This window comes from Marmota flaviventris, chromosome 4 (assembly GCF_047511675.1).
Source record: "Marmota flaviventris isolate mMarFla1 chromosome 4, mMarFla1.hap1, whole genome shotgun sequence".
Classification (NCBI taxonomy): Eukaryota; Metazoa; Chordata; class Mammalia; order Rodentia; family Sciuridae; genus Marmota; species Marmota flaviventris.
Genome location: NC_092501.1, coordinates 96,987,504 through 97,002,893, shown reverse-complemented (window position 1 = coordinate 97,002,893; position 15,390 = coordinate 96,987,504). Strand labels below are relative to the sequence as shown.

Genomic DNA, 15,390 nt, shown 5'->3' with positions numbered 1-15,390 from the left:
TCCCATTCTTGTGTTTGTACATGATGTGGAGTTACACGGGTCGTGTATTCACGTATGAACATAGGAAAGTTATATCTGATTCATTCTATTATCTTTCAACAGAAATTCAGTTTAGAATTTGATATCATTCAGATCAAAAAAACCTAGTGATTTTGATACTTCTGGGCTGCCTCTGAACTATCATACTTTTTACGTACACAAATTGGAATATTTCTACTGTAATTCACATTAAAAAGTAATTTACTCCAAATTTTTGCATTTTCAAAAGCATGCAGCTAGTATTTTAAAAGTAAGGTTTAAGTGTGGCTATTTAATAGTGCCTAATTTCTATCATCTATCAATTACTGATGACTTGGATGTTATATAAAAAGTATTAAATCTCACTCCACATAAAGATGAGAATGTTTATAGTTTCTTTGTCCTTATCAATATTAATTTTGTGAGTACAAGTCTATGTATTTATTTCACATATTGCAACTTTAGTTAAACTCAGGGCATGGCAAGGTCAATTTTAAGAACTGGAATTAATTCCAAAGATGTGAAAATTTAGGATACAAATAACAATAAAATGTAGTCCCTCAAAACTGTGAATCAGTAGTGCTCCTGCATCTCTACACTTCCATTAGTTCTAATTTATGTAAGCCTATTCAATTCACCCACAAGTGTGCTCACTGTGCCCTAAGTTTTATTTTTTTCATCATGACTTGAAAGATTGGATATTAGTAACTTCCTTTACAAAATGAAGCTTAAAAAGTTGACTAATTTGCCCAGGGAAGAAAGGGAAGAGATGAACCTTCTTGATCTGACTCCTTAACAATGCTCCTCCTCAGTAGAGTTCATGACAGACAAAGCCTTTTCCAAACTCATGAAAACACACATATCCCAGGAATTTTCAATGTTATACCAAATATATAAATAGCTGGCATGCAACTAACATATCAGAGGACATCGTATCTTATAAAAACTTGTGAAATCATTAATGGAGCCCAAGGTTTAAGAATCCAATCACTCCATTTATCCTTCTCATCATAAATTATTGACTAACATTTTGGGTTAATGTCTTATGTTTTGATTATTCCAGAAGTCTGAATGAAGACTCCAAGAAAAATTCAAGAGTCGATTTTAGGTGGGCAGGTGATATGGCCTTAAATCTTGACTTTTCCATAAATTAGTTTATTGGTCTTGGAAAATTCAGTCTTTCTGAGTCCTAGATGCTGTCCTATATGGTTTTGTGAGATCTGAAAGAGATCATGTAAAAATATACAGTTAGAACTTTGTGATTCAAACTTAGTCCTCATTAAATGTTAACTGACTGTGAATATAAATCAATGGTGTCTTTTCAGGCAAGACTTCCCAAACCTTCCAAAAAACATATAATTTTTTTTTTTTACTTTTCTCTCACAATGTAATTCACACTTTCTTTTCTTTTTCCTTTCTTGCTTGCTTTCTCTTTCTTTCAGTCCTGGGGTTGAACCCAGATGCTCTGTCTGCAAACAAGCACTCTACCATGGGGTTCCACCCAACCTGTGCATTCATATTTGATCCACTAGTAGTTGGGCCAAATAGCTCAACATCCAATTTCTGATCTTCCATACACTTTATAGACCACAAATCACTGTGTCTAACATTATGTACTAAGGTTTAATTTTTTAACTCTAATATGTGCTTATTTTCCAAAATTGTGTTGTAACCAGAGACCAGGACCAAGAAAATTTAATTGAAGAAAATTCTCATGTGTCTGAAAAAAAGAATGGAAGGTAAGGTTCATTATAAATTACTCTCTTTATTATGAGTTTGCCCCTGTGTGCAGTGTGTAATCTTAGAAGATTTTCTGGGGACTTGATTGTATTATTGTTTTTAAAAATAAAGACTATCTAAATACAAAAAAAAATTATGGTACCAGTTGCTTAATAGCTGATACAAAAAAATTAACAAAATTCTAATTCTGTTAGACTTTCTGACTTAAGGCCTGCTGTTCCATTGCTTAGTGTAAAAGGCGTCATGGAAATTCAAAGCTCTTTATGTGGTCTGTGAAGATTTATTTTTACTTACTGTTGCTTGGTAGGTCTTCAGAGATGCAGAGCACACTCTGAAAATCTTTTCCTTGGATACCTTGTGCTAAAAAATGCACAAATTGCTCACAGCCACAAAACAGAACCTAATTTTGAAATTTCTTTACACCACAAAGTATAAGAGCTTTAAAACTGTAATGCCTTATTTGCCAGTATTAAGAAAAAATATGATAAAAGCAGTATTTCATTGTTATTATCAGTGTTTAAATTGGAAAGGAATTAATAAATTTTCATGTTTAGCAATTTTCCCCCTAAATGTAAAAGAAGCCTAAAAATACTTTTTTTTAAAAAAATTTACCTTCCTATGGCATTTTTCACTTTCCTGGTGTGGTGGTGGTGGTGGTGGTGGTGGTGGTGTGTGTGTGTGTGTGTGTGTAAGAAATAATATTTTCTGCAGACAGTAGAAAAGCTTGGGAAAAAGCTGACTCACTTTTTTCCCCCATTATGTCTACAAAAGGCTCTTGAATCTAACAGACAGTTTCTTTCTTTTCCCTTAATTGTCCAAATCATCTTCTGCCATCTTTTATCATGATCCTAAGAAAGTCTTTGATAGAATGAGGCAGGATAATTTTTTCAGTAGGATCTGCTTATTCTGGAAACCCATTCACTATTTTGGGAACAGGAGTGGTTTACAATTAACCAAGCTCATTCAAATATTATTTGAAAGTGATTGAGGTTTGAAATAAAAAAGTAAATAATTCTTAATAGCTGCCATTCTGACTGGAATGAGATGAAATCTTAGTAGTTTTGATTTGCATTTCTCTAATTGCTAGAGATGTTGAACATTTTTTCATATATTTGTTGATTGATTCTATATCTTCTTTGGAGAAATGTCTGTTCAGGTCCTTGGCCTATTTATTAATTGGGTTATTTATTTTTTTGGTGTTAAGATTTTTGAGTTTTTTATTCTAGAAATCAGTGCTCTATCTGATGTGCATGTGGTAAGAATTTGTTTCCAATTAGTAGGCTCTCTATTCACCTCACTGATTTTTTTTTTTTTTTTTTTGCTGAGAAGAAGCTTTTTAGTTTGAATCCATCCCATTTATTGATTCTTGATATTAATTCTTTTCCTATAAGAGTCTTATTAAGGAAGTTGGGGACTAATCTGACATGATAGAGATTTGGACCTACTTTTTCTTCTAATAGATGCAGTGTCTCTGGTCTAATTCCTAGGTCCTTGATCCACTTTGAGTTGAGTTTTGTGTATGGTGAGAGATAGAGGATGTGAGGGAAAAGGCACAGTGAGACTGCAAATTGGTGCAGCCAAACTGGAAAGCAGTATGGAGAATCCTTGGAAAACTGGGAATGGAACCACCATTTGACCCAGCTATCCCACTCCTCAGTCTATACCCAAAGGACTTAAAAACAGCATACTACAGGGACACAGCCACATCAATGTTTATAGCAGCACATACCTAAACTATGGAACCAACCTAGATGCCCTTCAGTAGATGAGTGGATAAAGAAAATGTGGTATATATATACACAATGGAATATCATTCAGCATTAAAAGAGAATAAAAACTTGGCATTTGCAGGTAAATGGATGGAGCTGGAGAATATAATGCAATACCAAAAAACCAAATGCCAAATGATTTATCTGATTTAAGGATGCTGATTCATAATATGCTGTGGTGGGTAGGATAGAAGGATTAAATGAACTCTAGATAGGGCAAAGGGGAAAAGGGGAGGGAGGTAAAGTAAGGGAGGATAGGGGTAGGAAAGACAGTGGAATGCGATGGTCATCATGACCCTAAGTACATCTATGAAGATATGAAGGATGTGACTCTACCTTGTGTACAACCAAAGATATGAGAAAAATGTGCTCTATATTTGTAATAGGAATTGTAATGCATAAAAATACCATTTATCAAAATTGTTAACTCTAGAAAACCTGCTTTCATGTGCCTTTAGAACAAAACAAAAAGCCAGCATCTTCTCCATGACTTCCACTTAGAAAAACACTGATGTTATGTAACAAGTATCTTAACAATAAAAAATTCTACTCAGAAAAAAAGTAAATAATTAAGTATAATTAAGGAACTTCCTATTTAATATGATTTGAAAGGTGTACCAATTTCATTTGGGCTTGTTTATGAAATGAGGTTTCATTAGAAGAATTAATGAAGAGCTAACACAGTCACATGGAGGGTTAGGGCTTCAATATATGAATTGGAGGGACTACAATAGTCCATAATAGTACTATTTTCAAAGCCTTTCCCTCTTCTGTTTGTGGATTTTGCAAACTGTTTATTTTTTATTTTATGTTGCTGAGGACAACACATATTTCAGTCTCACTGATAATCTTTGTTCTTTGAAGCTATCAATTTTTTGTAAGTGGGTTTTTTATTGTGTGTCATATGATTTGAATATTTTTAAACAGTTCCAAGTTAGGTTTACTATTCCTGGAGTGACATATTGTAATAATCATGTTAAAAATCTAATACAATTAATTCTACATTTTCACTACTTAGTATCATTTGAACTTAGTCATATATGTTCATGAAACAGCTGCCTTAAAACCAGAGGTGATTTTCTGTATGTCAGAGATGATATGTGAACAAATGTTCTCCTCTTCTTTAAGAGCTTTCTGGAAATGGAAAGAACAGCCTGTTTGAGAATGATAAGGCTTGATTAAGATCTGAACTCTCCTGTAGGTTTTCATGTCTCTCCTGTGTCAGAGTTTGCTAACATGGAGGTAGAGAAAGAGCTAAAATGTTCACTATTCTTGCATTAAGAATTTCTTCTGTTCCATAGGAAAAAGCAAATGTGTCTCCACTCTATGAAATGTGGTGACATTTTTAGATTAGCAGATATCTAGGTCAGAGTTCTTCTGCAATCTTCAAAGTGTTGCCTTTCATTAAAAGCAAAATGGAAACTGGAATGTCTCAGAGCAACCCCTGGATCATTTTCATTAAGTTGATAAATTCTCAGATATGTTGTACCATGGGAAGCTTTATAAAATGACACTGCTGGTGTGAAAATGTTGCAGGAATCTATTTCTGATGGTTTCAAGCCTTGATAAAAAGGTATTCTGTCCTAGCAGCAGACAATGTGGCATGTGCTTGTGGATATTCTTAAGTGTTAAAGTCTGGTTTCTGTGAAGGGAGAGAAATAATGAGTGTACTCTATGTATATCTGTGCAGACATCAGACAGTCATAGGTAAAGTAATGTTAATTGTAGGTAAAGTAATATTAATTGAACAGAAGTTTAATAAAGCAAAAAACTTTTAAGTGACTGATTTTAAGTGCCAAGTACACTATGTTTACTCTCTCAGGCTAGGTGGCCAAGTCAATGGATTCACCAAAACTTTGCACAATGAGTCTACGAGAAGCACTTCCTATTCCTATGAAACCAAGGACAGCTTCAGGTATTTAATTGATTGTACAATAAGCAACAGGACTGTTCTTGTTTGTTTGTTTATTCTGGTACTGGAATTGAACCCAGGGGTGATTTGTCATTGAGCTACAGCCCCAGCCCTTTTCACTGTTTATTTTGAGATGGGGTCTTGCTAAGTTACTGAGGTTGGCCTCTGACCCTTCCTTTGAAATGAAGATATTTCTAATTTTATCTGGGGTTATATGTATATAACATTACATGGAAGTGTTATTAGCAACTTGGTTTTTTATTGGAACATCTGGATAGGAACTGTAAAATACATTTTTTTCCTTAAGAAGTCTATAATTACAAAAAGCATGAAATTGTGATATTAGTGGGTTTTGTTGTTTTGTTTTGTTTTGCAGTACTGGGGATTGAACTCAAGGCTTTGGGGTGCTAAGCAAGCTCTCTGCCACTGAGCTACCTGTCCAGCCTTAATGTTGGCATTCTTTAGATAGATCTAGATAGTTCATTAAATTAGATTCTGTTATGATAGTTAAATTATGATTCATTTTTATTTGAGGTTTATGGGGAGAATTGTGGGTAGGAAATATGAATGGGACATCAGGGAAAGAGACACTAAACACATTACACAGATATTGAAAATAATCTTCACGCTCTGAGCAGATTTACTGAATGACTGATTTTCATGCTAATACTCTGAAAGTAGGTCAGCACAGTGGAAGTTAAGAACAAAATAGGAGAAATAATAAAATTTTGCAGAATTTAATTAATAGCACTTTAACATGATTTCCACAATTATAGTCTAGAAGAAAGACACACAACATTACTTTTTGCATTGAATTGGATAATAGCCTTGTTGTTTTTATTATTCTTATACATACACTTTCAACATGAAGTAAAATGGTTTGTATTGCAGTTCCAATGCTGAGACCAGGCACACAAGACCAAAGGACACTGTTGTGTACACAAGGACCTACGTGGAAAACAGGTATTAGAAATATAATTAAAATATCTTTCTTTGTTTTATAATTTTGAAATGGTCTATGTTTAACAAAAGAAGACCACCTAGAAATGTATTAAGGTCTAGGCATATAGTACTGCATTTTCCGATATTAAGTACTTGATAAATAATCATAGTCACTGGATGAGCTAAGTGATAGTTTAATATAATACATGTGTATATAATAGGATTATCATTTGAAAACTCTCACATAGACAGATATATATATATAACAAGCTTTGTAAACTACACAAATATCCCAATACTAATTTGAAGTCCCACTTTAATTAAATGGCTTTGTCTATTGTTTATCTCCAATCTGAAATAAGGCGTATAACTTTGAGCAGATATATTTTGACCCAAATTACAAAGAATGGATGTCCCATGAAATCTGTTGATTGGCATGATGGATTTTGAGGAAAATGTCAAATAAGGTCACAAATTCACAGCCCATTTGGTTTTCAAGGAGTCTGAAAACAAGCATTGCCATAATTGTTGTGTAATCTAATGGTTGGACACACCCATGCAGATACACGTAACATGTAAGAGGCCTTAGAGCAGAAGTAGCCCCGGTGAATCTTCTAGGTGCAGGGTAACTTCAGGAGCTCCAACAAACTTCATATATGAGGGAAAGTGAGCAATTTTCCAAAAAAGGTTCTTCAAACCCACGCATAATTTATCCTTTAAAATATAACTTCCAATTTGATTTTTGTCTTAATCTACATTGCACTCTATGGTATGTTGAAGACAATGATTTCTGCCCTCTTTTAAATAACTTACATATAAAATATTTAAAAATAATTTTTTCACGTATAATTTTATGTTGACATTTTTAAAGAAAACAGAAAATATTATAAAATAATACAAAACCAAAATTGGCTCCAATTTTATTAAATATGAGGCATGTGCTGCTGCCAGTCTGGAACACAGGAAGTAATGCTACCCCCACATCTGTGGTACCTTTCAACCTGCGTCAGAGTAAATTTTAAAATAACAAGTAGTTGAAAAACATTGGTAAGTAGATAAATAGTATCAAAAAATATTACAATGAAGGCAAGACTCCAAATACTGTAAAACAGAATTAGAAAATAATAGGCATTTCTTCCATGTTTATATAATAATCTCTCTCACACATCATCAGCTCTAAGGGATATTACACCAATATGTTTTGATTTCTAAAGAAATGTCTTACAGGAACTCATGCCAATAACTGCAGTATTGATTTTCAAGGAAATGATGATTTTTCTAGAATTATGTATATTCTATAAAACATCTAACTTTAGACATTTTGATATAGTGTGGACTCTGGGCTAGCATCACCTCAGAACTTGCTAGAGATGAAAATTCTTTGGCCTCCCTCTAGACCTGCCAGATCAAAAGCTTTGCAAGTGGAACCCAGAAATCTCATTTTAACAAACTTGTCATGTGTTTCTGATACACATTTAGGTTTGAGAAAAATCAAATTTTGGTTTTGTATTATTTTATAATATTTTCTGTTTTCTTTAAAAATGTCAACATAAAATAAAAGATAATAGATAACATTGTTGCATGCCAGGCCAAGTGTTTACAGGGCAGAACATTCTGGAAAGATTGATTTTCCCCTCCTTTAAATTAACAAAGTGGTGATGCAACCCCAAACACCCCTAACTTCCCTAAAATCTCCACTGACAGACAGTGCATTGTAGCATAGAGTCTCTAGAATCAGATTTGGGTTGAGTCTTTGTTTGCCATTTATTAACCATGTAGTCTTGGCAAAGCTATTCTGCAGTTCTCAGTTTCCTCATCAATAAAATAAAAGTAATGATATATGCATCATGAACAAATATGTGCAAACTCTTATTTGTCATTGAGGGGTAATGTGCTCCAAGAAGTAGATTTTAGTTCTGACAGCAGTCTGCCTATGGACTGTTTGGATGGAGAGAGAGATTTCTCATTAAAAAATCTCATGTGAGGGATGTAGAATTATCACTTGCTTGAAATAGTAGCAACGTGTTGAGTTGAATCGTAATATATTCCCAGGTAGCCTAAGTTTTTGGGAAGCAATTATGAGGAGCCAACTGGTTAGCTCACAACAGATTCATTTGTCTCCAGAAGAAGTGACGTTTAGAAGCTGGGACAATCTACAAAATGAAAAAGAGAGGACTTTTAAAATTGCACTTAAAATTTTGCTTTCATTCTAAATTACTCCTTCTTGCATGTTTTCAAGTAAAAATAAAAATTTCTAGAGCTTTCTCTAAAAGCTCATGTGTCTCCATTGTTCCCTGGGAATGGTGTATGTGTGTTTGCCTGCCTTGCTTGGGCTTTGTGTGTTACCTTTATTTTATATTAGACTGCAAATATTTTTAGTGAACAAGTGAGGTGAAAGTATACATTTTATGAAAAAATGTTGACTTATTTACCTACTTGTTCCTATATTCCTTACCCTACTCTATATTTACTTTGATGATATATCAACTTGGAGGCATTTTGTGCATCAATACTTCTACAGATTAAAAAATAAGTGTCAAAGCATTATCCTGACTTGCAGGGTAACAAAAAACAATAATAATAAGGCTGCATGTGTGTGTTTTCTTACAATCCATCAGTGTATGGATATGATATTGATACTAGAGAAAACAGATAGACTCTCATATGTTCATGTATGTTTGTTTCTAGTAAATCACCAAAAGATGGATATCAGGAGAATACTTCTGGAAAATATATACAAACTGTTTATTCAACTTCAGATCGGTAAGCATGTCTATATTTCCAAACATAAAAGTATACATTAGTGTGCACACACACACACACACACACACACACAAAACCCATATACACATACATATATATTCTCATTATCATTTGTTCTTGAGATGGCTCTCCTAATGATAATTGTTATGTATGTACAAGAAGAGAATACAACTCTGCATCCAAGAATTTGCCTCTTGGTCTCCTGCTGTTGCTGATCTCTAATTTTGATGCACATTATTCCAAAAATCCTTTCCATTCTTTGCAGCAGCTTTCCAGGCCAGCCCCTCTGCTATTGATGATTCCCAGGAGTCCCCAATTCCACATTATTAGCATCTAGGCTTCATTGTACCACTAGACTACCCTCAGCCCTCCCTCCTTGTGGTTTTTCAAAGCCATCTCACTTTACAAGCAGCTGCATGGATATACTTACTGATAAGACCTACTCTGGACCTAAGTGCAGTTCCCAGGGAGAGAGTTATGATGAGTATTGATTTAGTGCTGGTGAACTGACCCCACTCCAGGCTTTTGCTATTACTGATCTTCTACTGTTTAATGTTCAGTGGGGCCCAATGTTCACTCCTAGATGACACTCAGGAATGTGTGGCCTGCAGATTTGCAGTGGAGTAAATGAAAATAATTAGCATTTCAACCCGATCACTGGAAACCAACTGTAATGCAAATATTTGATATTCCACCAGTTTCTCTATAACAAGGGGTAGAAATATGACTCATTGAGAATAAGGGTATATCTTGTTTTTATGTGTAGCTTCCAATGCAGTGTTTGGTGTCTAACAGGTACTCAGTAAATGTTTTCTGAGCACATGAACCTATGTCCCATTCACAAAGGAGAATATGGGTGAACCAAGCATCAAAATTTTATCCTGTTTCTCTGATGGAAGGAAAGTGAATTAGTATGACCATTATGGAAAACAATATGGAGGTTCCACAATAAACTAAAATGGAACTACCATAGACCCAGCAATTCCACTACTGGGTATATATCCAAAGGAAAGGAAATCAATATGCCAAAGAAACATCTTCACCACCGGTTCATTGCAGCAATATTCATAATAACCAAGATATGGAGTCAATCTAGAGGTCCAATGATAGATTCATGGAAAAAGAAAAGTTGGGATATATGCACACAATGGAATATTATTCAGTCATAAAAAGAATGAAATCCTGTTATTTGTGGCAATCCAGATGAGCCCAGAGAACATTATGTTAAGTGAAATAAGCCAGGCACAGAAAGACAAATACCACACTTTGTCACTCCTATGTGGAAGCTAAAAAAAGTTGATCTCATAGGAGTCGAGAGTAAAATGGTCCAGGTGGTGGAGGGCAAGATAGAGAGAGGATAGATAACAGGTATCAAAATACAGTCAAACAAGAGAATTACTTCTAGAGTTCTATAGCACAGTAGGATGAGCATAGCTAACAACAATGTATGGTTTATTTCAAAATAACTAGAAGAAAGGATTTTGAGACAGAAATGCTAATTACTTTTATTTGGTCATTATGTATTGTATGCATATATCAAAATATCACATCATGTCTGATAAAAATGTATAATTATTATATGCCAATCAAAAATAAAAATATAGCCCCTTTATGATAATCTTCCAAGATTGTTCCCATTATCAATGCTCTGCTGGGTGTCCTGCCTTTATGTTACACTTCTCTGAGGAGTAAAGTAATCTATACAAACATTGGAATTATAGACACTATGTAGGTAACAACAACAACAACAAAACAAACCAAAGCTAGATTTTTCATAATCCTTTGTAAATGTCTATGACTAATTGTATAATCCTTAATTTTAAGGACAGCACCAATATCAGAATTCTACCTGCACTCATATTTTTATTGTTAATGTAATGAAGGGAAATATGCTTCATTAGAGTCTTTCTGTTAATATGAAGAATTAGAGAATTAGCCTGAGGCAGTTCATGAACTTTTTCTTAGTTGTAAGTTCTCTGTAAGCCCAGTAGGTCAAGCAACTCTTGCTGTTGGTTAGTGTGTGAAATTGGCTATGTCCCCACAGTTCTTATCCAAGCATATCAATCCCATTAAAAGTGGTTGCATACATTATAAAACAAAGACCAATTTTTTTACACATTCTTTGTGGGCTTTTAGAATCTGCTCCTGCTGAACATTGGCAGATGGTCAATCACTGCAAATGCCCTCAGGGAGGAGCAGCTCCATCTATCTTGTTCACTGTGCTTGGTTCCTCTATCATGAACCCCATGAGCCCACCTTGAGAGCTCCTTCATCTTCAAGCCTAACCATATGCACTTTTTGGACAAGCCTTTCCTGACTCCTCCCAGCATTGGTTGCTTCCTCAGTGGACGCTCCTCTTCCCTCATATCCATGTCATGCTGTCATCACTGAGTCACATGTCTGGCTTCCCCAGGGGAAACAGCTTCTCATAGGAGGACACCATCTAGCCATTCTTTGTACTCCCAGTTCCTAGCTCAGTGCCTGTGGAATGGACAGCAGATATAAAGCACATACTTTCTGCTGTTAAAGTGCTTATAGTCACAAATGGGAAATTTGGGTGTGCATGTACATACATCTGTATATAAATGGGTAATTCATAGGGAAATATTTGCCTGGTATCTATAAGTGAGTAGTTAGAGAATGAAGTGAAGGGGAAAATATTTACTTATGCACATAGGCATGAGCAAGAAATTGCTAGAATGACTAAAAGTATAAAACCAGAAAAGGTTTATCTACTTTAATTCCTTTCTTCTCTGGTTTTCTCTTCCTCCTATTTTCCCTCTTCTCTGCTTCACTCATGGGCTTGATGACACCATAGTGGCTTCTGGGCATGACTAGCTCTTGTCAACACAGGGAACCCAGTAGGCCTCATGGGTAGGCCTAAACTCTCCATTCAAAGCCACTCACTGGCTGCATGACAGCAGCAATATACTGACCTTTCTCTGCCCCAGTTTCCCTTTCTAGAAAGTGATGCTAAAAATAACAATACTGACTTCTCAGTAATGTTGTGAAGGGTAACTGAATTTTTATACGCAGGCTTGGGCAAATACACCGCACATGTTAAGCACTATACAAGTATTGGCTATTTTTATTTCACGATCCATGAAGTATCCTACTCTGGAAATATCAGGTGGGTGTGCTAAAGCCTCAAATCCAATAAATACTACTTGGTGTGATTTAAGACACTCCTGAGACCTTACAAAAGGAAAAGAATCCTTTCCTAATGCTCTGGTATGATCTAAATTTTTTTGGATTCTGTTGATTGCATCTATAATTCATTTACATTAGTTTCACAAAACTAATCAAATTTTATATCTTCCTGTAGAATATAAACTTTGTCATGATAGGTATCCCTAAATCTGACTCTTACCCTGGGTGGTGACTCTAGACCTTGGAGTCCTTGAGCACTATAGACCCATCATTTGTGAGTTTATAAACACACCCTTGAATGGATTTCTATTTGGGGCCTATTGAATATTTCAAGTGTAAAACCTTTACATTAATCTGTAACATACTTTCCCCATGTAATCTGTAAACTGATAGAGGTAAATTAATAATTAAAAAGCCCTCTTCCAGCTTCAAGAGGTCCTTATAACCTACTTTAGCAGGGAAACTGAATATCTCTGTCCTGCTCAGATGCATTCTTGATTGCTAATGGTTTAATAATCTGAGACTTTCCCTCATGTTAATTCTTTGACATCATCTTAGGGGTAACTAGAAAATCAATTCGATTACTAGAATAAGTAAACTCTGCACTTTTTTTTATTTTACTGTAGTTTCCTATATGAGGATGCTGACTCATAATGGTGATGGGTGAGGGGAGCATGGGAGGAATGGAGGAACTTTAGATAGGGCAAAGGGGAGGGAGGGATGGGTGGGGGGGCAAAGGGGAGGGAGGGATGGGTGGGGGGGCAAAGGGGAATGAATGATGGTGGAATGAGTTAGACATCATTACCCTAAGTACATGTATGAAGACACAAATTTACCCTAAGTACATGTATGAAGACACAAATTTACCCTAAGTACATGTATGAAGACACAAATGGTGTGATAATACTTTGTGTACCATTAGTGTCTTGAAAAATTGTGCTCTCTATGTGTAATGTGAAATGAATTGCACTCTGCCATTGTGTATAACAAATTAGAATAAATAAATAATTTAATTTAAAAAAGTAACATACTATTTCTACATGACTTCTGTCTTTTATATGATAGCAAATTTCTTTTTAATTTTTAATTGCTTATATCTCTACAGGTCAGTCATCGAAAGAGATATGTGTACTTATTGTCGCAAACCCTTGGGTTTACAAACGAAAATGATTTTAGATGAATTACAGATTTGCTGCCATTCCACTTGCTTTAAGGTAAACATGTGTTTATTACACTTAACTAAATGTTAAATGGCATAATAACTGGAATTAAAATAATTATTTATTAAAATTCATGGAATGAAGTGAAAGCATTCAGAAACTCTATAATTCACATTAATAATGCACAACTTACATATTTCTCAGAGCTCTGTAGCCTAAACCTCAAAGGCTTAAAATTACTATCTTGGTTTTAGGCTTAGAGTTGATTACTGACACATCTATTCATTCTTACCCAAGAGATTTAAGTCTGTGAAAAAGATAAACACTTGTTCTTTTTATAAAGTTTCTGCAACATTTTGATAATTCACATATTGCATAAAAATATATAATGAAATCAAAAGAGGAGAATAAACTTAAGAAAGCAAGCAACTCTTTCATCATGAAATTAGGCCTGATGGGTTTAACAATTGTTAAAACTCAATCTGCTTTTGAGCCTATGATCAATTGCAATTAATTGTGGTTTAATAAATAATAGTAGACATTCATTAGCATAGTATTTCAGAGTTTGGTTTCTATCAGCTATTTTTTTTCTCAGCAATGACATTGGGTGGGTCAACGTGACAGCTTTGGGTGTAATTGCATGAGTAAACACTGAGCTGAGAATCTGAAGACCTGACTTCTGGTTCTGCCTCTGCCACTAGTTATGACTGAGTGACTTTGGAAACCATCTAGATTGCCTTGGACTATTTCCTTACCTGTTGACTAGACCAGTTGTTCTTAATGCTGCCTGCATCTTATAATCATCTGAAGCGATTAAGGGAAATTATCAGAATGCTTGGGACAAGCCCCAGTTAAACCAAGAATCTCAGAGATAATTTGGGGGCATTAGTACTTTGAAAACTAATATGCAGCCAATTGAGAGCCACTTATCCAAATCTATGGGTAGTTATAGCGCGGGCATTCTATGATTGATACAAATTATCTAATCCAAATAGATGTAATACTTAGTGAATTGAATGTTACTCCTCCATTTACCTTCAGATAGTAACATAAAGCAATCAGAAATTTGGTGCATTATTTTGAACAAAGAAAAACTCACCCAATAGAGGATTATAAAAATATATTATGAAGATTGAATAATTATTTGATTATAAGAATATGCAATCGCTTCCTATTATTAAATATATTCAATTAAATAAAAGTATATAACTCTTTCTTTCAAATTATTATGAATAAAACTTTATAAATGAGAGAAAATTCTCCTGATTATTGCTTTTGGTAAATAGGAACAATTTTCATTTATTATATTTTAAATGATTTGACACCATTTCCAATGTCATTATAAAACAAAACTGAGAATAAAAAGGTTCCCCACACTTGTAGAAAAAGATAGTTTGTTCTGTAGCCATGGTAATAGAGAGCCATCTGAACTGGTCTAAACATGTCAAAGTAATCAATGACAATTCACTTTAGTGAACCCACTTCTGAGAGCAATTAGTGCCCCTGCCTCATGCTTGGAATTCAGCCAATCAGTAGTGGAAGGGTCTAAAAGAGAGGCCAGATTGTTCCTGCTTCTGTCACCCAACACAACTCAGAATAAATTTTCCTCCTAAACCTTATGTAAGAAAACCATAAATGCTACCTTGTATTTTTGTTTGAGATATTGGGTGAACATCCTGTCCTTGGCATAACCAATATAAAAACTATTGTATCTGCTCCCTTGGGAGTTAAGTAGATAACTTCAGTGGTAGATAGTCCCTGAAATATACCAGCATGATAGAAAGAGGATATGAGAGTCCATTTGAAAAGTTTTCCACATGGATTATAGGACCAGGATACTCTCAAATTTCCTGTGGTGTTTTTTGAGGCTGCGTTGGAGTGAGGCTATGGAAGGTGGTCTTGAATGAACTGAAAAGGCTTCTCTACCTTGTTCCTC

General features: G+C 34.8%; 1 protein-coding gene across 1 annotated transcript in view; it reads left to right on the top strand.

Moving 5' to 3' along the window:
- Scel (sciellin) overlaps nt 1–15,390 on the top strand; it is a 104,169-nt gene that overhangs the window by 61,208 nt on the left and 27,571 nt on the right. Inside the window, exons 26-29 of the mRNA XM_027941563.2 lie at nt 1,695–1,757; nt 6,331–6,402; nt 9,070–9,144; nt 13,400–13,508. Coding sequence (XP_027797364.2) covers nt 1,695–1,757; nt 6,331–6,402; nt 9,070–9,144; nt 13,400–13,508 — 319 coding nt within the window. The remainder of the gene's footprint in view (nt 1–1,694; nt 1,758–6,330; nt 6,403–9,069; nt 9,145–13,399; nt 13,509–15,390) is intronic.